The 21,514-nt window shown below is 47.4% G+C and overlaps 1 protein-coding gene across 3 annotated transcripts in view; it reads right to left on the bottom strand.

Moving 5' to 3' along the window:
* Positions 1–577: 577 nt before the first annotated feature.
* CA10 (carbonic anhydrase 10) overlaps positions 578–21,514 on the bottom strand; it is a 483,725-nt gene continuing 462,788 nt past the window's right edge. For 2 of the 3 annotated variants that reach the window (XM_008687829.2, XM_040640851.1), the window contains exons 7-10: positions 20,719–20,791; positions 6,402–6,556; positions 4,242–4,416; positions 578–1,876 (exon numbers count right to left, since the gene is read on the bottom strand). In XM_008687829.2, coding sequence (XP_008686051.1) covers positions 1,854–1,876; positions 4,242–4,416; positions 6,402–6,556; positions 20,719–20,791 — 426 coding nt within the window. In that variant the 3' untranslated portion in view covers positions 578–1,853. Of the gene's footprint in view, positions 1,877–4,241; positions 4,950–6,401; positions 6,557–20,718; positions 20,792–21,514 lie in introns of those variants that run through there. The other variant, XM_008687835.2, reaches the window with a different exon arrangement.

Consider the following 21,514-nt stretch of genomic DNA (forward strand, 5'->3'; position numbering starts at 1 on the left):
CATCTGCCCTTGCAGGCTCAGAAAGATTCTGTCTCGCAGAGAAAGCAGCAAGCCACACAAAGGAAGACTGCCCCCTGTCTACCCTGAACCTTTGCAGACAGATCTGGTTTTCTGCAAAAATACAATTGCTCAGAAACGGGCTCCTAGGTCATCACTGCAAAGGCCATCATTTAACTCACGTCGGTGTAAAAAGTGAAAACACTTCAATTAAGTGTATTATTTCAAATATGAAGTATTTGACTGTTTGATCATTTTTTTTTCATCATCAATATAGCTAACAGACCCTGTGTGCCTGCGTGTGTCCCTCTTTCTGGGGACCGCGACAGAAAAGAGAGACGAAAGTTATTTTTAATTTGGCCACTGAACGAACATCCCAATCTTCCCCCTCCAGCAGCTAAGCCTATATGTTTTCTCACCAGGGTGTTAATTACCTGGCTCTGGGAATGGCCAGCCGGGCGGCTCCGGTGGCTCCACGGCCCTGCCGGCCACAGTTGCAATGGCTTGTGGACACAGCAGGACTCAGAGGCCTCAGCAGGGAGCATTCTCCTTCTCAATAAATGCAGACAGGGGTACCGGCTAACTTGTTAAACACATTTATTGATTTCTTGACAGTAACCAAACACAGTGAGTGACCATTATAAACAAGGAAAGAAAGGCATTCGTTTGTATTTTGTGAGATCCGGCTGCACCTGGAGAGAAAAGACACCCCCTTCCCAGGAATTTACAAGGCAAAATGCATTCCTTCAAGGGAGTATCACAGGGGGGATGGCAGTTTTGAGAAATGCAAGAAATCTGTCGCCTGCTATCTCAGGCTGAAGCTCACCTTGTATGAATGATTGAGCCATGGAGTGGAATTAAAGTTATACTTGCTTAGCAAATGCATTCCTGATTGCCACAAACTCAGTCAAAACTGGCTGCAAATGAACAGAACATAGAGATGAAGGAACAAGTGAAATCAAAGAATGCAGTTGCAATGGAGGCAGGCTTCGCCTGTAAGGAAGGAGAACAGACCAAAGGCAGAAAAATGAAATTAACTCGTTAAACACATTTATTGAGCTGTTAACAATAACCAAACACAATGTATGACCTTTGGAAAACAAGAAACAGTGAATGGATCGATTCTGATCTTGGCAAATCCTACTACAGATATGTGACAGAGGGGAAATAATTCCATTTCTTTATAGTCTGCAGTGATATATATACAATGTGTATCTCTTCAAGGTCTGTCCTTTTCTTTTTGAATTTTTTTGAGTAAACAGAAGAATCACAATCTAGAAATAAGTGTCCTTGGCCAAATTTGTCCTGGTTCACCTGTCACCAGCACCCTCAGAGGATCCTAGGACACCACCCGAGATAACTTGATGCCAAGAACAAAGTCCGCTTGATGCTGTCGGAGCTGTGTTTTCTCCTCTCTCTCTTTTGGAAGAATTTTGTATGTACAAAGGCTGAAAAGTCTCATTGGGTAGGTTTATTAGTTCAGGAAAACAGTATCAAAATTGTAATCAGGTTAACTGGTTATTTTCTTCTAAGACCTCTTAGGAACGAGCCTGTTTTTTCTGAAACTTGACTTTCCATCTTGGAGGCCATGTGAGTGTGTCTATGTGTAGATTTGTTTGCATGTGTTCACATGTGTGTGCGCGAGTGCTTATGTGTGTGTGTGTGTCGGTGAGTGTGTGGAAGAGATGTGTTCCTCTGCCATGGTTTTGCAGACACTTTTCATGAAGAAAGGGCCAATCCAAAGAGTGAATGAGGCTTGAGGGAGAGAGGGAGAGAGAAGAAAGAAGGGGGCATTCTAGGTTACATCAATTCACAGTTGTAGCATTTCTTCTTGAGATTCTTCTTGGCCTTGTTCCCTACTTGAGGAGCCATTCATTTACTGGAAAGAGAGAGAAAGGAAAACACACACACACACACAACACAAAATGAGGTAGAGTTGAATTAAGGCGCACAAAGTTTGGGGGGGCTTACTCCAAAGGGGAGGGGGCAGTTCTGTAAATTGTACGTATGTATCCTGACCACCCCTCTGCTTTCTCATAAACCTCTAGGCCCGAGCTGTCCCAGAGGGTTGTTACCAGTCACATGTGGCTACCATACATTCAAATTAATTAAAATGAAAACTAAAAATTTAGTTGTCTTGTTGGACTAAGCACACTCCAGATGTCTGATAGCCACATGTGGCTAGTAGCTACCATACTGAACCAGGCAGATACAGAATATTTCCAGAGTTGAAGAAAGTTCCAGTGGATGCCAGCGCTTGAGACGAGGGGTGGGCAAATGACAGCCCACAGGCCAAATATAGCTTGTGGTCTGTTTTTGTCTATAAAGTTTTATTGAAACATGGCCACAACCAATCATTTACATATTGTCTATGGCTGCTTTCACTCGACAACGTAAGAGTGTAGCAGAGACTCTGTGACTCAAAAGCCTAAGGGATTTACTAATCGGCCCTTGCAGAAAGTTTGCAACCTCTGCTCTAGACTGTAAGCTCTGCGTGGATGGAGCCCTATCTGTCTTCATCACCACCATATTCCCATCACCTAGCTAAGTGCCTGGCACACAGCAGGCACATCATAACTACGTGTTGAATAAAGGGAAGGCTCAACGAATGGAGTATTTTTCTGGTAGTTCTGGCAGGAAGGGAACAGAAAATTATAGTTTTGACACTTTGTGTGTATCTGACAGAGAAAAAAAGAAAGAAGGAGATGGGGGGGAAGTAGGAGACATGAAGTGGGGGATCAAGGGGCAGCTGCCTGGTAACATCCATAGTCCCCACATTTGGGTGGCATGTCATTGCTACAAAGGGCTCTCATTTGCTCCTCACTAGTCATGAAATAGACGCTATAGAGACTGTCATGAAAGAAGCCAGGTCTAGAGGGGAAATGACTTGGCTGGGTTTACATGGCTTGGTAATGACAGAACCAGACCAGGAGCTCAGGTGTGTGGATTCCTTGTTGAAGACATCTCCATGACCCCGTTCTGCCTCCATCTTCCTTTCCATGTTGAGGGTTTATCACAGCAATCAACAGATACTTAGCATGTGTAGGAAAAGAGAGAGACCTGGATGTGGGTGAGAGGGTTACAGGAGGCAGGAGTCATCTTAAATGTCTCCTTTAGTAGGGGTAATAGTCACCTCTAGGGACATAGCACCAGAAAAAGATGTGCTCACACGTGTTACCTCATTGGATCCCAATGGCCCGGCATCCAGCGTATTTGCTCCCCTTTTGGGAGAAAGGGGGTGGGGGTCCATTGTGCACATAGCTAAAAGCTTGAATGCTTCTTGCTGTCCTGGTCTAACAGATAACATTGGAAAATCAGCCTCTCTGGGCCCTTGGGTACAATGGCAATAAAAATGCTGTCTTATGCTAAGTGAAATCAGTCAGAGAAAGACAAATACCATATGATTTCACTCATATGTGGAATTTAAGAAACAAAACAAATGAGCAAAGGAGAAAAAAGAGAGAGAGAGGCAAACCAAGAAACAGTCTCTTTAACTACAGAGAACAAACTGATGATTACCAGAGGGGAGGTGGGTGGGGGATGGGTGAACTAGGCGATGGGGATTAAGGGGTGCACTTGTCATGGTGAGCACCAGGTGACGTATGGAAGTGCTGAATCACTATATTGTACACCTGAAACTAATACCACACTGTATGCTAACTAACTGGAGTTTAAATAAAAATGTAAAGAAAAAGAAAAAGGAAAATACCTCCCTGGCTCGCATCAGTTGAAAGCCCTAGGGTGCTGTACATACTAGAGGCTTACGAAGAGGTCTGCAACTTTCTGAAATGTCCTTAATGTCATGATTCAGGTAACTACTTATGCAAAAATAGTGTACATAACCTTACACCAAATATTCCTTCATGGGAGCACTTTCTTCCTTGTGAAGACTGCGTATCACAGGCAGCTCTCCAAACTTGGGCTCCAATAAAACTCCCTTCCCTTCCTCCTTCCCTCCTGGCTTCCTGCTTTCTTGCCCTCCCTCCCTCCCTTCTTCCTTTTTTTTTTTTTAAAGGCTGTCTTGTTTGAACCAGAAGGGATCCGAAGGTTTGACACCCCCTCCCCATTTCTATCTCTGTATGTCTATCTCTATGTCTGTCTATCTCGAATGATACAGAAGTTCTACCAATGGGAAGGCACCATACAAATGGAAGGGCGTGGTCTCATTGTCATTTGTGATCCTGATTCTGATGAGATGCCTGAGCCCCGGCTTGGGCCCGTGCCCTCCGAGCCAGCGCACCCACCTCTATACTGAAGTTTCTGGGCCCGGTTGTTCGGACAGTCCTTCCCCTGTAAACTGAAGTTGATGTTGGTACGAATGCAGCGGTTGTTGAGGGGCTGCACAGGCCTGAAGTTGTCACTCATGCTCAGAAAGATCTGGGATGGCTGATTCTGGCTGAGCAGGCGTAAGGAGTGCATCTGCGGAGAGAGACACATCGGAGTCCCACCTACCATCCTAAATGCGCTAGAGAAGGAGTGGGACTGTGTACACCGTGCCCGAGCCAGGCAGTCCTGACTGGGTCAGTCTGCCCTGAGCCCTGCAGAGACCCTGTTTCACGGATTCAGGTGTGCTGCCGGCCCCCTGATGCCTCCGTGCACGGAGCGAGCCTTGCTTCTACCTCACCAGGTCACGCATATCTCTGAGCAAGTCCTCTGCTCTCTCTTAAGCTCAAACACACCATCTGTCAAAGGAGGAAACCCATCTAGTTGTTCTCCAGGGTCCCTTTGTCCTCTGACACCTTGTGGTTCTGTAACTTCCAATAATTCAGGGAGTTATTCCCTCCCCCATGGGTGTTCTCCAAACCGTAGTGATTGATCCAGGGGTCCAAGCTAAATTAAGCTCGATCAATTTGGTTCCTTCTCTGTGACTATGGGGACTGGGTAGCTGGACTACAGCCCTTTCCGCCATGTTCCAGCCCAGGACTGCGAAGCAAAGGAAGACCTTCCTGTCTCTAACAGGAAAGAAGAACAAAACGGACGTGCAGTAAGAAACTAAAGAGAACAGAGAGGACAGACTTCTCGGGAATTCCTGACATTGATTTCTGATCTCAATATCTCTTGAATACCACCTTTTTTCTAAGTAAGGGATCTGGAGGGGGTGGCTTGTCACCAAAAGAATCCCCATCAACACAGACAGGATTGGAGACTTCAAATGGTTCAGGTTGTTGGGTGGTGAGTACGTATCCCATCAAGGAGATTGGATTCTGCTTCCTTTGCTCATCTTCCTTTCTAGTTTTAATAGACGATCATAGAAATTCTGGAACTGGGGTGGATGTGATATACTCCCTCATTATAAAGGGGAGGAGCATTTGTTCCACATAAGTGGGGGTGACAGCTGCGGAAGAGCACAGAAAGCCAATGGCAAAGCTGGCAGCCGGTGCTCAGCCCTGGTTCTCAGGCAGCTCAGGGCCATACTAGCCCCTGAGATGCTCTAAAAAATACTTCACATTTCGACAGTTTGTGAAACGCTCTTCTTGGAGACTGACACACGTATTATCAATTTAAAGGCCCTGACAAGTTTCCCAGTAAGGAAATCTATTTAACTTTTTTTTTTTTTTTTAATGTAGGCTCCACACCGAGCATGGAGCCCAACCCAACACGGGGCTTGAACTTACGACCGTGAGATTGAGATTTGGGCTGAGATCTAGAGTCGGATGCTTAACTGCCTGAGCCATCCAGGCGCCCCTAGTAAGCTTTTTAAAACTCCAGCTTGTCCAACGTATTTGGACACACCACCCACTTTGCTCACTTGCTGTTTGAACATCATGACTGCAGCGTGCACGTTGGGAACTAACCTTGCTGTCTTTTCTCATTCAGACATGTGGGATGCTTCTACACTTAGTTCACGTTAAGCCTTTTCAGATGCTGGGTTTTCAAGCACAGGTGTGGTGATTTCAACTGTGGACCCCCAGAATTCATAAATCGAAGTCCTAGCCCCCCAGTACCTCTGCATGTGACCTGATTTGGAAATAGGGTCATCGCAGGTGTAATTAGTTAAGATGAGGTCTTTAGGGTGGGCCCTAATTCGGGGTGACATAGGTGTCCTTATAAAAAAGGGGATTTGGGCAGAGACACAGAGGAAGAACGCCACATAAAGATAAAGGCAGAGTGGCAGTGCTTCTAAGAGCCAAGGAACACCAAGGTTGCTGGCCACCCACCAGAAGGATAGGTGTGTAATAGATTCTTCCTTACATTGCTGAGAAGGGGCCAACCCTGCTGACACCTTGATCTTGGATTTATAGACTCCAGAGCGGGGAGGCAGTACATTTTTGCCGTTTAAGCCATGGAGTTTATGTTACACTTTGTCAAAGCAGTCCTAGCAAACTAATCAACAGGCACTCCACAAACTCAGCCAGTCTTGACGTCATCTTCCCCATTAGCTAAAAGTCCGCAGAAAAGCTCACCTGCATCCTGGTTATATAGACAGGTTTGTTCATTATTATCCAACTCGCCGTCTCATAGCAGGGTGGGATAGTCATCGAGCCATCATACGTAATGAAACTAGAGGTCTCTGGATATAGTTCCTCTATGTTAAGTCCCTGTAGTAAATATGCATCATCTAGAGAAGGAAACGAGAAAGACTTAAGAGTTCGGTTTCTTGAGAACGTGCTGGGGTTGCTGATAATTTCTTTTTCTTTTCAGATTTCAGAAGACCATATCTGCCAGGACAGGCTACAAAAATGAGCAGCCCCCCTGCCCTAATCTCAGTTATTTTCAACAACAAAGGCTTATTTCTTGCTCACGTACTTGTTCATCCTAGGTTGGCTGGGAGCCTTCCTCCATGCCATTGCTGTCCACACTCTGGGACTCAGGCCCTGACAGCAGCTGCCATCTAGACCCTTATGAGTAGCAATGATAGAAAGCAACCAAAATGAAGCATATGTTGGCTCTTAAATCTCCCATCCCAGAAGGGGCACATGTCACTTCTGCTCACATTTTGGTAGCCAAAGAGGTAACATGGCCAAGACTGCCATCAGGGATTCAAGGAAGCGCATTTCTCTGGCAGGATCGGGCACTGAATGTTGGCAAACAGAAGTGTGGTCTACCACGAGGGCACAAGAATGAACCAAGTCCTTGCTTATGGTCCCCGAGACCTAGCATTATAGTCATAATGAAATACACAGTTAAAGGCTTCAGGGCTGACTGAAACATTGCCTGGTCACCATTCTTCTTTATTAACATTGCTTAATTAAAAGAACATTAAGAAAACACTTTTAGAAAGAGAAGCAAATCAGGCCAAATCTACCATGAGAGTCAACAGTTAAGTCCAACAACTGATTTCACTTTTGTGGGCCTCTTCCTTATTGCGCCCATGCACGTAGCCTCTTCTCTTTTTACACCTATTTGAGGTAGTCACATTCATATGTATTTTACTCTCAAATATGCTTTTTCAGTTATAAAAATGACATACATGCATATCAGACTGTATGGAAAAAGGAGAGAAAACAAGAGGATAATCAATACCGTGGTCATCTGAAACAGTGGCCATGAGCGTTTGGTTTATTTCATTCTGATTTTTAATTTCAATGCATTGGTTGTATTTTTGTAAACACTGTAATGTACTGAAGTTTTCAGATACCCACAAATTCCAATGAACCTCTCTCCCCCTCCTCCTCTCTCTAGGATCCCTCCCCTTCTTTCTGCACATGCTTCTTCTCTTCTCCCAGCTTCCAAAACATGATGCTTGGTATTCCTATTTTTCTGGCCTTTCTTTCTCAGGTTCTGTTGCTGGCTCCTGATTCTCCACCTGCTACTCTTGGTGTTGACATTTACTGGGGACAAGTCCAAGACTTCTTTTTTTTTTCCCTTCCTCACACTACAGTGAGAAGCCCATCTACATCCATGGCTTCCATTGCCCTCTGTGTCCTGGTGATTCCAGATCTAAGTCTCTAGGGGTCTTGCACCCCCAGTTTGTCATGAGTGTCCATCACTGTGGCCGGTCCAGAAGGCCCAGGGAACCCAGTACCTGGCAGGTGGAGGGAAGAGCTTGGTTTCTCCTTTCCTCCTAGATTCTCTCATCATGTTTCCAACTCTCCATGGAAAAGGACTAACTCTTCAGCGGTTGACATGACCTCTCAGGCTTAGGACTGTGCACGTATAATGGTACAAAAGGACTTTCACATAGAGCTGGAACCTCACAATAACCTAGAAGATTGGTCAGGCAGATAATAACATCCCCATTGGCAAGATCAGAGAGGCACAGTAACCTGCCCAAGGTCACAGAGCTGGCTGGTGACTACTGAATGGGAACTGGAACCCAGCTCTCCTGACTTCCAGCCCAAAGGCATTCATTCACTCAGCAAATGTTCAGTAAGCACCAGCTGTGCTGGGCAGAGGGTGAGGGAGGGCCTGGGGAGAGAGCAGTGAACAAGATAGATGTGGTGCCCACCCTCATTCTATTGACGAGACAGACCACAAATGGCCAAGTAAATAAATGCAGCCTCTCCTCTCACGTGGTGATGAGTGCACCTTGGCCAGGCCCGTTCCTACCTTCAGATCCTCAGTATCAGGGAGGCGAATCCATTTTCCTGGGCAAAGTCCCCCCTTCCTTTCCCATCTCTTCCTCCAGAAATTGCTCACTCAAGTTTCTCTGATAAAAAAGAGTCCTCTCTGCCAAGGGAACTTGAATTTCAGCGCTCCTCCAATCGTCAACGGAATTAAGAACAGATCAACTGATCCAGTGGTTTGGAATGATGTAAATAAAACCACTGTCCGCCTGCTCTGTCCCCAGCTGCTCCTCCCGGCCTCTGACTACCCCACGGGGGGCACAGAACGTCTCCACGAGACAGACAGAGTGGTCAAGCTGGATTTGGAGGCCAACCCTAGGCCTTTCTTTCAATTTGCATTTAAGTGTGTCCACCCTCCAACCCAAACAGGAGGGAATCCAGACCAGCCCGGGAGAGACACAGGTGTTGGAATACGGCTGCCCTGGGGGTCTGCACTCTGGCCTGTGGCGTCAGATGCTTCCCTACCGAGCCACGGTGTCCAGAGCACACACCGTGGGAGTCACATCAGGCGCCGACACAACAAGCTTCTGTTGACTAGCCACCACGTGGCTCTGCGTCTTAAGCCCTAATGTATGTCAAGCGCTAAGCTCGGTGTAGGTGAGCAGGATGTAATGAAGCGACTGCAGCGAGGAGCCACAGGGAGAGCGACATGTATCTGTGCTGGCTACATTGAGAGGCTGTCAGTTTTGCCTGAGGGGTGGGACTCAGGAGAGTATTAATCGAGGAGCTGACCTGAACTGCATTTTGAATGACAGGAGGTAATCAGTGTGTGGCTGGCAGCGTGGCTGTCAAGGGCACCGTAGACGTTTCTGCCAGGGAAGGAACAGAGGATGGAGAGAGGGAGGCACACCGGCTGAGGGCCGGAGTGCTGGGGAGCTGCAGGGGTGGGGGGGGAAGGGTGTTGCGTGAAATGAAGCCAGCGGTGCGCAGGGCGCAGGCCACACCCGGGAGGTCCTCCTCTGTGCTGTTGGGAGTTTGGGCTTCCTCCTGCAGGCAATGTGGAGCCACTGAAGGGTTTAAGGCCGGGGAGTAGCAAGATCAGGTCGGCACTTCATGGTGCCTGCTCTGCTGGCAGCTTGGCCCGAAGATTAACATATTGAATGAGAGAAGGAAGCATCCGGCACATCTTTATTAAAGGTCAATGTGATTTGTTTAACCAAGCTTGCACGCAGAGCATATTGGGTACTCTAGCATGCTGCTCTTATTGTATTCTATTTTATTTGGCGTGGTGGGGGAGGAGGGAAGGAAGGAGGCAGGGGAACGAGGGGCATTCCAGGCATGCCTGGAATAAAGGAAAAGAACATTTATGTTTCTCTGAAACCAGAAGCAGCCTCTGGGTCGCATCCATATTCGAGGAAAGTGTTGGTGTGTGTGAGTGGGTGGGGGGGCAGGCGAGGAGCAAGACGCTATGTTCAGGGATGTAACCCACACAGTAGGGTAACAGCGTGCTTCCCAAACACTGCTGTGCCCGTATCCCAGACTCCACCTGCCGGGGTCCCGCCAGGAGATTCCCCTTCGCCCACATCCCCCAAGAGATGCAACACTCCATCGGAGGACTCGGGCGGCTTGCGGCCAGTTCCCCCTCCCATGAGCCTCATTCACCACTTGGTTCTTTCCATGAAATCTCGCAGACTCATGCTTCACCTTTTGACCCCCCCTTTTTTTTAAAAGATTTTATTTTTAAGTAATCTCTACACCCATGTGGGGCTCGAACTCACAACCCCGAGATCAAGAGTCACGTGCTCTACCGACTGAGGCAGCCTGGTGACCCACCTTTTCATCCTTTTTATTTCCTCATGCTACAGAACTTGGAAAGACCCAGTGTGAAGAGTGTGAGCATTGGACTCAGACCTGCGTTTGAATGCTGACACTCTCACCTCCCGGGTGCCCTTGGATGAGCAGGTAACAAACCACATTAGTACGCAGACGGTTGGGGTGGCCATAGGACCGAATGCATGTGTCCCCCCCTAAATTCGTATGTCGAAGTCTTAACCCCTGATGTGACGGTATTAGGAGGAAGGGCTTTGGGGAGATAATTAGCGCCCTTATAAAAGGGACCCCAGAGAGTGCTCTCATCCCTTCATCCTTGTGAAGATGCAAGATTTCCGCAAGCCGGGAGACGGCCCTCGCCACAACCCAGCCCCGCTGGCACCCCGATCTCAGAATTTCAGCCTCCGGAGCTGGCAGAAGTAAGTTCCCACAGCTCGCAAGCCGCCCTTCAATGGTGGTGTATGAGAGCGGCCCCAACGGACGGAGACAGGGCGCTTGCCTCCGAGTTGTTTAACGAACCGATAAGATGACACTTTTCTAGTACAGATGGTCCCCCACTTGGGATGGTTCAATTTACGATTTTTCGACTTTATATTGGTGTGAAAGCAATACTCGTTCAGTAGAACTGTGGATTTTTTCCTGGGCCAGTGACACGCAGCAGGATCCTCTCCCGTGATGCTGGGCTACGAGCCGAAGCTCCCTGGGAGCCCCCGGATCGCGAGGGTCAACAGCCGGTAACCTCCAGCCATGCTGCACCCATGCACAGCCGTCTATGTTCTGTTTCTCACTTTCAGCGCAGTACTCAATAAACTACATGAGATAATCAACGCTTCATTATACAACAGGCTGTGTGTTAGGCGACTTTGCCCAACCGTAGGCTGACGTAAGTGTTCCGAACACGTGTGAGGTCAGCTAGGCTGAGCTATGACGTTCAGTAGGCGAGGCGTATGGTGTACGTAACCCCACGGTAAGTTAAAGAAGATCCGTACTTGGCACAGGGCCCAGCATACAGCACTGGGTAGCATTAATGGCACCCCCTTCCTTGTCCAGGATGGCGTCTTCCCTGGGATAAGCACCGCTTGACCTCCCTGAGGTCTCCCGGCTCTCCCCAGCTGGGTTAGGGCCTTCCTTTCTCACCGTATTTATTGAATCAGTTTGCCAATAATAGCTTACTAATTAAATGTCCCCACCAACCTGTGAGCCTTTGGAAGAAGGGCTTCTGTCTTTGATCTCTGAATCCCCAGGCTGGGCCTGGGGCCCACCACGTAGTGGGTGCTCGGGGAACACTGACTAGATGAATCACTAAGACAGTTTCTGCCCAGCAGCTCCACCTGGCGATGGTGCTGGGTAGAAACTAAAGGAAGAAGAGGCAACATCATTTGTCGGGTGATGGGGAAAGATCTCTGAGGCTCCAGTCCATACCACCAGCTTAAATACATGCTGCCCGCTCCTCCCCACATATACAGCTCCCCCAAGAGATCAGGGTGGGAGTGAGACTGGTGCCTGTCCCCGTCTGGCATCACCGTGTTCCTACACCAAGCACATCTAGTGACACTGCTGTGTTTACACGGCTGAGATTAGTGTGCATTCAACGTGTAATGTTTGTCCTCACGACTTCCCCACTCTGCCTCAGGCTGCCATTAAGTCAGTGTTCTAGCTTTTAGGGATTGGAATTTGAGGACCACAGGCCACCTTTTTACATCTTCTGTTCTCCCCATGGAGACTTGCTCAGTGTATTTGCCGAGATAAAGGCCAGGGAAGCCAAGAAAAGTATATGGGCAAACCCAGCAGTTTCCAGCCCTGGTGTCAAGGAACACCGGGGTGCACTGTATGGCTAACCAGGTTGGGAACGAAGTATTGCCTAATCCCGCCGTCTATGCAGCTGCCTGAGAAAAACTGCCAGTGTGTACGTGTCACTGTTATCCTCTGCGTTCTGAGACAGAAATGAGGCTAAGAACGAATGCGCTGGGTGTTGGGTTCTGCTCACGAAACTCTCACAGATTGATGGACTCATTAGTAAGGACGGCAAAGATCTAGAGGTCAGGGTTGTTTATGGATAGAGAGATACAGATTTGAGGGGAAGCTCAGAGGCCAGTGGGGGCGGTCCGTTTGGTTTAAGGATATTTATTGAAAGGCAGGGATGGAAGAAGTTCAAATAAATTTTCATGTTTAAAGAGAGGATTTCTTTCTTTCTAATTTCCCCCCCATTTTTCTGTCTTATCTTTTCTTATCATCTTTCCATCCACCTATCTTCTATCTATCCAATTGTCCTATGAGAATGTAGCTTATAGGGGGCAAAGCCCTGAACTTCAAGCAAGAATCTGAATCCGAGTCTCAGTTCCAGTTGTGGCTTTGCCTGGAACTTCCTCTTGCTTTGTGGCTACGTGGGGGAGTCTCTCTTCATCTGAGCTTCAGTGGTGTCCTGTGGACACCAGACTGTTCTGGATAATTGCTCAAGTCATCTTCAGGTGAAAAAAGTCCATGAACCCCCCATATCCTTCAACATAAACTTATCTAGACAAATTTATCGTCGGCCTGTCCAACTTCTGTAAATCTTTATGCGCGGGCTCCATCTCTGGGAGAATCAGTAGGGAGAGAACAGTTGTGTGCGGCTCGTAGCCCAGTTTTATTCTTTCAAAAGACTGGAGAAGTTGACAGATGTGCTTTTAATTTTATGACATGCTCTTGCTGAATCTGTGATTTATACTGAGTTCTCAGTGATGGATACAACTCTCATGACTTTTTCTTCTTCTTCTTTTTTTAAGATTTTATTTATTTATTTGACAGAGAGAGAGAGAGAGAACAAGCAGGGTGGAGGGGCAGAGGGAGGAGGAGAAGAAGACTCCCCACCGAGCAGAGAGCCCTGACATGGGGCTTGATCCCAGAACCCCGAGATCAGGACCTGAGCTGAAGGCAGGCACTTAACCAACTGAGCCACCCAGGCGCCCCATTTCTTCTTCTTCTTTTTTTTTTTTTTTTAAAGATTTTATTTATTTGACAGAGAGAGACAGCCAGCGAGAGAGGGAACACAAGCAGGGGGAGTGGGAGAGGAAGAAGCAGGCTCCCAGCGGAGGAGCCTGATGTGGGGCTCGATCCCATAACGCCGGGATCACGCCCTGAGCTGAAGGCAGACGCTTAACCGCTGTGCCACCCAGGCGCCCCATTTCTTCTTCTTCTTTTAAATAAGAAAATCATACTACGACGACGTGTCTAGAGCTGCATAGTGGGGGAATCTGTCCGTTCGTCTGAGCTCAATGGCAGCCTGTGTTAAACGTGTCGTGTTTACTTATGTGAACCACTGAGATTTTTAACATCGCCTGGCTCCCCGCGTACGAAGTTCCCATTCAGAGAGAGCGGCACCAATGAGCAGAAGACACGGCGGTTCCAGAGATCGATGCCGGGCTTGCTTCTGATCAATACGGAACCATTTGGCAATTTTCTCATGTGGAATGACATTTCCTCTTGTAATTTGAGGCAAATCCAAGTGAACTGAAGAAAGGCAATCACCAAAAGAATAAAGTAATATGATTTTTCTGTCGTATACAAACAATCGGTGAAAAACAGGAGAATTGGATTCATGGAGGGAAGCCCCTCCTTTCCTGCCCCTCCTTTCCTGGAGGTCCTCCTTAGCTGGCAACATGGCAAGCGGTTGCTGTATATCTCATTCTGTGAAAACATGTCCAAAGCCATTCTTTGGAAAGGAAAGTGCAGGTTCAATTAAGCATTAGAGAAAGGCGGCAGAAACAACATGCTTAAACTCCCCGGTGATACTTTGTCACAGCGAGCACGGCGTCCCTCGGAGGAGTGGGTGCTCGGAACACTTCCCAGGACCTGAGAGGTGTACGGCAGTGACAAGCTGCTCTGTCCTTGCCCATGCACTTGTCTTTTAGCCGGGGCCAGGCCAGGGGGCCAAAGCAAAGTTATAAAAAGAGGAAAGACAGAAAAAAAAATGTTTTAAGGGGCTCATACGGTGCGTCAAAAACATGTTTAAAATCTCTCCCCCGCGTGCCTTTGGTTGTGTGTCTTTCTTATTTTCTTGGAGGGAATATATTAAGACAAGAGCAGGATCTTTTTAAATTTGGAATCTGGGATCTTTTGGATCCTTATCGGGCTGAAATTCACCGCTGTATTTACAGACTACGAAATGAATGGCGTACGTGAAATTGAAAGAGAACGAAGCCACCGAAATGATACACTGTCCTAGGACATCAGAAGAAAGCCTTCATTTAAATGTAATGTTCTGATAACTACTCCCTATTCCCCATTTAAGAAAGCTCTTTGCACTCCATTAGTTACTGGTTTCACCCTTGAAAATATCATAAAATCTCTTTAAAAAAAATAAAGCCAGCTCGAGGCAATCAGGTGGATACTAAAATGATAGGAACGTTACCTTTTATGCAATCGGTGCTCTGCGGCTGCTAATTATTTAACACAAGGAAAATGGAGGGATATTGGCATTCTTGCAATATACCACATTAAAAATTAAAATACTTCGAGTAAATTACTGATATCTCCTCCAGAAAATCCATTCAGAAAATCCATCTTTCAATGTCATGATTTCAGTCTTGACCCTCAGTCTATTGAAGGGGAATTTAACTTTAATAAAATGGATTTTCTTTAGAAGACTTTCTAAATTCAGCCAGAAATTAATTCTGGCTGGTCTTTTCCATTGTCGGTCTGGGTTCGTGAGAGTGTTTTATAAGATTTGCTCAGACATATGAAATCTAAGCTTCCAGGGAAAGCAGAACTTCACTAGGCCATTACTATCCACTGCATGGGTTCATATGCGGGAGATGTGTGTTATTTAAAGTAAGCCGCATTGTGTGCCCAGTATTGTATTCACTGCAAATGTAGTTTTTATTTGGCATTCTAGTGACCTATCTTCAGGAAGCTGGATTTGATCACCATCTACCTTTGGACGATTTAGGAAAGCATAAAATAATGCACCTCATTTACACCAGTCATTGTCTAGGCAGCTGACTGATTACCTTGCTTAATCCTGACCCTAACCCTCTCAACATCAGGGTGACTATCCTCATTTTACTCTTGAGGAAATCATGATTTCAGAGTCGTTAAGAAACTTGCCTGAAGTCACACAGCCAAGGAAGTGGTAGAGCCGGGAGCCCAGGTCTGCTTCGTTCCATCTCTCTTCGCTAGAGCACATTGCTTTCCGTAAGTATGGTGGTTTCACCACCATGGTATCTGGCTTCCAAAATTTCCAGTCCTTTTGGAAAGATTCTCCTTCTTGTTTTCTTTTACTGATTCCCTGGCATTGATTTTCTTAACTGGCTCAATAGAACGATTTTGCACAATTCCTTTTTCTCCTAGTCCTCTCATCTGTGACCAGCTCAAGCAAATGGACTGTAAACCTACTAGTTGCCATTTTGTGGTGATTCCGCCCCATGCTTCGGGCTTGCTCCCACTCACCTGCACCTCTCCAGCTAGTTGATGAGACAGACATGCGAGAGCCTCTTCCAGGGTGGGATTTAAAAGATATCTTTAGAAATGATTTGCAATCCTAAGTCATGGGTAGTTGAGCTGCTCTTTCAAAAATGAGGACATGTCCTGCCTGTCTCCTCTATTTATTCTCACTCATGATTTCACCCAGGTTTAAATGCCGTTTGGATCCCAGTGACTTCCACATTGATATCTGCAGTTCTCTCTCCTGAAATCCAGACTCATAAATCCAACTGCCCACTCCTCACCTCTTTTTGGATGCCCAAAAGACATCTCAAGCTTACCACGTTCGAAACTTCTGATCCCCTTCCGCACCCACGAATATGCTTCATCGCAGCCTTCCCCAGCTCTGCTGATGGGGATGTCTTCCTTCCAGGTCTCAGGCTAAAGCCTCACAGTCATTCTTGACTCCTCTCTTTCTCTCACATCGTAAATCCAATCTATCAAGAAATCTCGTGGATCTTCCTTCAAAAAATACCCAATCGTTTCTCACCGCCCCCTTCACATTGGCCCGGGATCATGATTGACACTGTCAAATCATTGGGATGGTTGCAATTATCTCCCAGCATTGACCCTTGCTCCTCCACCACCTCTTTCCAAATATGCAACCAGACTGATCCTTGTCAGCAGATCATGTCACTCTCTACTCAAAGTCTTAGACTGATTTCTCATTACACTGGCCTCCAAGAGACAGACTGATGGGGAGGACTGACCTATCTGGACATATGTCTATGCCTTCTCAGGTAACTGTGTGCTAACGAAGGCAGTGCTGCTGTGTCCTTCTGGATGACGCTGACTTCCACCAGTGGTCCCACGCCAGGGCACAGGCAGGAGTTGCAGAGAGCTTGGGATGGGCTAAACCTGAACTTTCAATGTGCCCACAAGTTCGATGGTTAGTTTCTGTCCCTTCCAAGTGGAAACAAATGCAAAAAAGCGAGGAGATGGCTCTTGAAACTGAACCAAAGTTAGACTTAAGAAAAAAACATGCTGCCTGGTTTCATGCAATGCAAAAGTACCATCATTACAACTAGTTTTAAGACCTCAGAGCTAAGGTTTTCTCTATCCCTAGAGAGGAAGCATGATGGGAAGGCGAGGGCATAGGAAAGTTCCCAGGAGGACCTGTGTTTGAATCCTTGTTCTCTCACTATGGAAGGCTAGATTATTGTTCAGCAAGTGTTCACTCCCTTCTCACCCCCACCTCCACGGGTGGGTTTCCATGTTGGGCTTGGCCATGTCTCTTGCTTTGGCCAGTTAAAAGTGGACAGAAGTGACGGTTTGTGAGTTTCAAGCCGAAGCCTTAAGGAACATCACATATTTCTGACCTCCACCATGAGAAGTATGTGCCATGGGTATCAACCTGAGCCCAGAAAAGCAACAGCCATGTGGGGCCAAGCAGCTGCCACGGGGGAATTCAGTGCTTCTTGTTGAATGCTTGTTCGTTGCGCAGAAGTTGCTGACTTATACAGCCACTAACTAAATGCGTGTCCTTGCCAAATCGCTTCACTTCTTCGGGCCTCAGTTTGCTCATCTGTAAATTGGGATAGCCCTCAGGCCCACTTTGAAGGTGGGTACTTGCCGCAGGCAGGTGCCTAGTGAAGGTGAGTACTAGGGAGGGCGCTGCCCATAAAGCTATCAGTACAGAGCCTGTGATGGGGAAGGAGCTCCGCTCAGGTTGCTTCCTTACCCCTGATGCTCAGCGCGTTGCAGAGTGGGTACCACGTCTAAGGGAGTGGGGCAAATTGAAGCTATGCTGGGGTGTGATTCTGGTAGCAGCAGAAGAATGGGCTGCTGGGAGAGTGAGTGGGGGTTGAGGTCAGGTGTCCCTGGGTAATGGGGTTGGGTGGCCGTGGGGGCAGGGATCAATTTCTTTTAATCTTACTTAGAAGTACAGAAGCAGGGGACTCTGATAGATGACTCCAAACGGGTAGTGTTGTCTCCACTAGCACTCAGGGGCTAAGGCCAGCATGTCTCCAGAGCCTCTGCGGAGGCTTCCAGGCTTGCGTTTCCCGCCCACCGGCGGCTTCCTAGTGAATGATTCCTGTTTCAGATCATCCCCCACTTGCCACCAGGCCCATTTTCCGCAGGCTGGCTGCCTCAGGGAGTTGAGCGGATGGAAGAGTGCTGGTGCTCTCCTGCTGAGCAAATCAATCCCTTTTGGCCACAGTGTCCTGGGCATAGCGGTGTCGAGGCCATTCCCACTGGTAGGACCATCATTATCCCTGTGGCGTGTGATAAAGGTGCTACCGGGAACACCTCCATTATTGCCCAGAGTGTAAGAGCACAAATACCTGTGATTAGGAGGCCTAAAGCAGTTCCCGCTCCCCATATGGGGTCTCTTTATCTTGCTTTCATTCCCTTTCTTTCTCCTTGGCCGTGACAGATAGATTATGAGGGATGGAAGGAGAAGGGTTGCTCTCCCTCCCTTCCATTTGCATTTCTAGGGCATTTCTTCAACTAGGTCTTCTGCCTAAACTTCTCGAAAGGCATCAAGACCCTTCAAGATCTGGACACAAGCCACTCTTCCTGTCACTCCCTTTGCCCTGTCACTGCTACGGCAGGGGCCACTCTTGCCTCCGTTAATTCAGGCCCTACCTATGTTTATTACTTATACTACAGGCACTGCCATGAACTGCTGAGGACGGCACAGTCCTCCTTCTGAACTCTTCACAGTCCTCGTAATGCTCTCCTTGATTTGGATGCTGCTCTTTGTGTTTGGAATGTTCGTTCTCCTTCCCTTTCTTTTTCCCTCCTTCCAGCCTGCCTGCCTTCCTCCCCTTCCCCCCCTCCTCTCTTCACCTCTCTCTTTCCCCAGCAAATAGTCATTCATCTATTCAGTCCTCATTGAAATGGCACCTGCTTCGTGCAACCTTGCCACGTATGCTAAGCAGATATTCCATGATCCCAAAGAATTCTCTTTAGATTTTTTACATTGTGCTTGTTACATAAATGTCTATAATGCACTACGATCTGTCTGTCTCCTCACCTAGAGAGTGAGGACCTCGTGGACAGAAAACATGTTCTATTGATCTATCTCGTGGCACCTAGGAGCCACTCAATAAATATTTGTGGAGTGAGTGAGTGAACAGCTGAATGAAGGTCTTGGGTTTTCACCCTGCTACCCACGTCAGCTATTGCCAAAGCCTGTTGTTCTCGGTTCCCATGGAGCTGACGGGGTGGCAGTCAGCAGGGACGCTTCATTCCCAACAGCTGAAGCTGAAACTGCCCTCAGCCGCAAAGTGGCCCTCTGCCACTGGTTCCAGCAAGATCTGTCCTGCCGGCTCTCCAGCCCCTTGTTTGCGCCAGACCTGGTACCTGTTCTTGAGGAAGGCCACCCTTCCGTAGCTTGGACCCCCGTGGATGCTTTCATTTTCGGCAGCAGCCACGTCACTTAATACGAGTTGGGGGTGGGGTGGGGAGGAAAGTCCCACTAATGATTGACTCCGCAGCCGGCAATCTGTTAGATTGCGCGCTGGGGCTTGATGTGCGATTTCATGGCTTTTCACGGTCTCTAAACTGCAAATTTGAGATGATTTGAAAACATTTTATTTAATTTTCATGCTTTTTTAATCAAAAAAGTTAAAAGACTAATAATATTTTATGGGCAGTTATAAAACGTGCTGTTTGCACCCGAGACCGAACTGCCTTCCTTAGATGAGCAACACGCGTGCGCCTGGAGAGGACCCCGCAGGGCTCTGGTGAGGAAGGCTGGGGTGGCTTTGGAGACAACTCATTCTTTCAGGTGATGTCCTTCTAGGTGCCCTGGGACTCTCCAAGTTCATTCACCGCCTCACACCCCAACCTTTTCGTATGGAAGTGACTCAACAGTGAGCACCTTGTGCGGAGGGCTGGGGTCAGGCCATCTTTACATTCCCGGAGCCTCGCCTGGTGTCTGTCATGGGCAGGGGTGCAGAAAATGTTTTCGGAATGAATGAATGAATGAACGAACGAGGGAAGGGTTCTCCATACTCTCCCTCGAGCAGCCCAAGGGGGAGACCTGAGAGCATTCACTCTGTCTTTTCCCCATCGCCGCTGGAAGCAGAAGAAGCGGATACTTACAGTTGAGGTCCTCGCGTGGCGGAAGGGCACTCGGAGGGGATGTGGGTATAAGAATGGTGGCCTGCTGCTCTTTACTTTGGTGAAGTCACTATTTACCTATTGCTTAATTCAAAATCCCAGACCCAGAAGGACCCTAGAAACTGGAAGTTCAATTTCTTCACTTTTCAGATGAAGAAACAGAGTTAACATTGAAGAAGCTCCTTGCTTAAGGACAAAGTGGGGACTTGAATCCCACTTTCCTGCTCCCTCCTAATTAGTTAAAAAGTATTTTTTTCTGTACTACTTCCTTCATCCGGCATGAGCTATAACTTTTCCCAACTTCTGGGATTGCTTTGGGAGAAGTAATACCTTTTTCCTTCCTCCCCTTTCAACTTCGCACCGTTCTCCCTTTTCTGCTTAAGGATTCTGGGGATAAAACACGCTGGGAACCCAAAGAAACGGGCAGAGTCCTCGAGAGCAGTGGACCGCATACGGCAACGCAGCAAGATGCCTCAGCCCGAAAAGGGACCCGGCGACACGGACGGGGAGATTTGGTCCAGCGCTGGAAATGTTGAGGTTCGATCCAAACTACCTGGTAAGTGCTTTTCCAGTCACATAATTGGCAAACCCCCAATGTGGCCAGCTGACATGGTGGAGTCTGTCAGCTAGTAGGGTCCCCCAGCTCATTACCGATCCACGGGATAACGATGACCGTCATCATCATAATCGTTACCGCCTTAGACAGGCGTGGATGACAAAGGCACCCCGGGGATGTCCTTTTGAAATGAGCTGCTTCTTAGCCAACCCTGACTCTCCAGAGTGACTTTCTAGAGAATTAAAGGATCATGAAGCTGAAAGAGGCCCTCTGAGATAATCAGTTCTGGCTTTCTGCCTTCAGACAGGACTAACCTTTATAGAATAGTTGCTATATAGGAAATCGAACCAAACTTACTTTTATATGTTATTCTTGTGATAGTATCTCTGTTGAGCATTCGATTAAGAAATGGGTTTGATGAATCAGAAACCTAGGAGAGAAAAGAAAATATTAACGACTGGGCAGTGCTATCCCAGAACAAACACTCCCTCTGTGCATTCACTTGTTCATTCGTAGTCATTGAGTGCCTACCACGTGCCAAACACCACGGTGGCTGGAAATTCAGACATTAAATGCACACGCTCTACTCTCAAGAAATCCTAGTCTAGAGAAAGAAGACAGGTGAGTAAATGAACGGTTGTAATAGTGCATGAAGATTGCCATGATAGAGTTGCAGGCATGATGATACTAGGGGAAGACTGTCCACCTGGGGAGCTGAGTGAGCTGGATCTTGAAGGACGGGTGGAAACTACAAGGTGCTTTGCTGGTACAGTGTGTAAAGGAGGAAGGGCGAGGAAACAATTACATACAGAGGATCTGTGCATATGGACACGAGAGAGTGAGAACTCGTTATGCTCAGGCAAGTACTTCCATGTAGCTGCTACTGAGGGGAGGGGGAAGATGGAGGATGAGGCAAGAGAGGTAGGCAGAGGCTAGCTCATATCAGGCTTTGAATGTCATGGGAGGATAGTTAAGCTTCATTCTATTAAGGATAGGGAACCAACAAAGAGTTTTAAGTAGAGGGTGGGGAGTGACATTTTAGGAAGAGGACAGTTACTCTAAGTAGACAGTGAGAGAGAAAGAGTACCCAGAATAGAGGTATCAGATGGAAAAAAATCTCTAAGAAATAATAACCTTATATCACTGCTTATTA

This window comes from Ursus maritimus, unplaced genomic scaffold (genome assembly GCF_017311325.1).
Source record: "Ursus maritimus isolate PB19 unplaced genomic scaffold, ASM1731132v1 scaffold_24, whole genome shotgun sequence".
In the NCBI taxonomy this organism is placed as follows: Eukaryota; Metazoa; Chordata; class Mammalia; order Carnivora; family Ursidae; genus Ursus; species Ursus maritimus.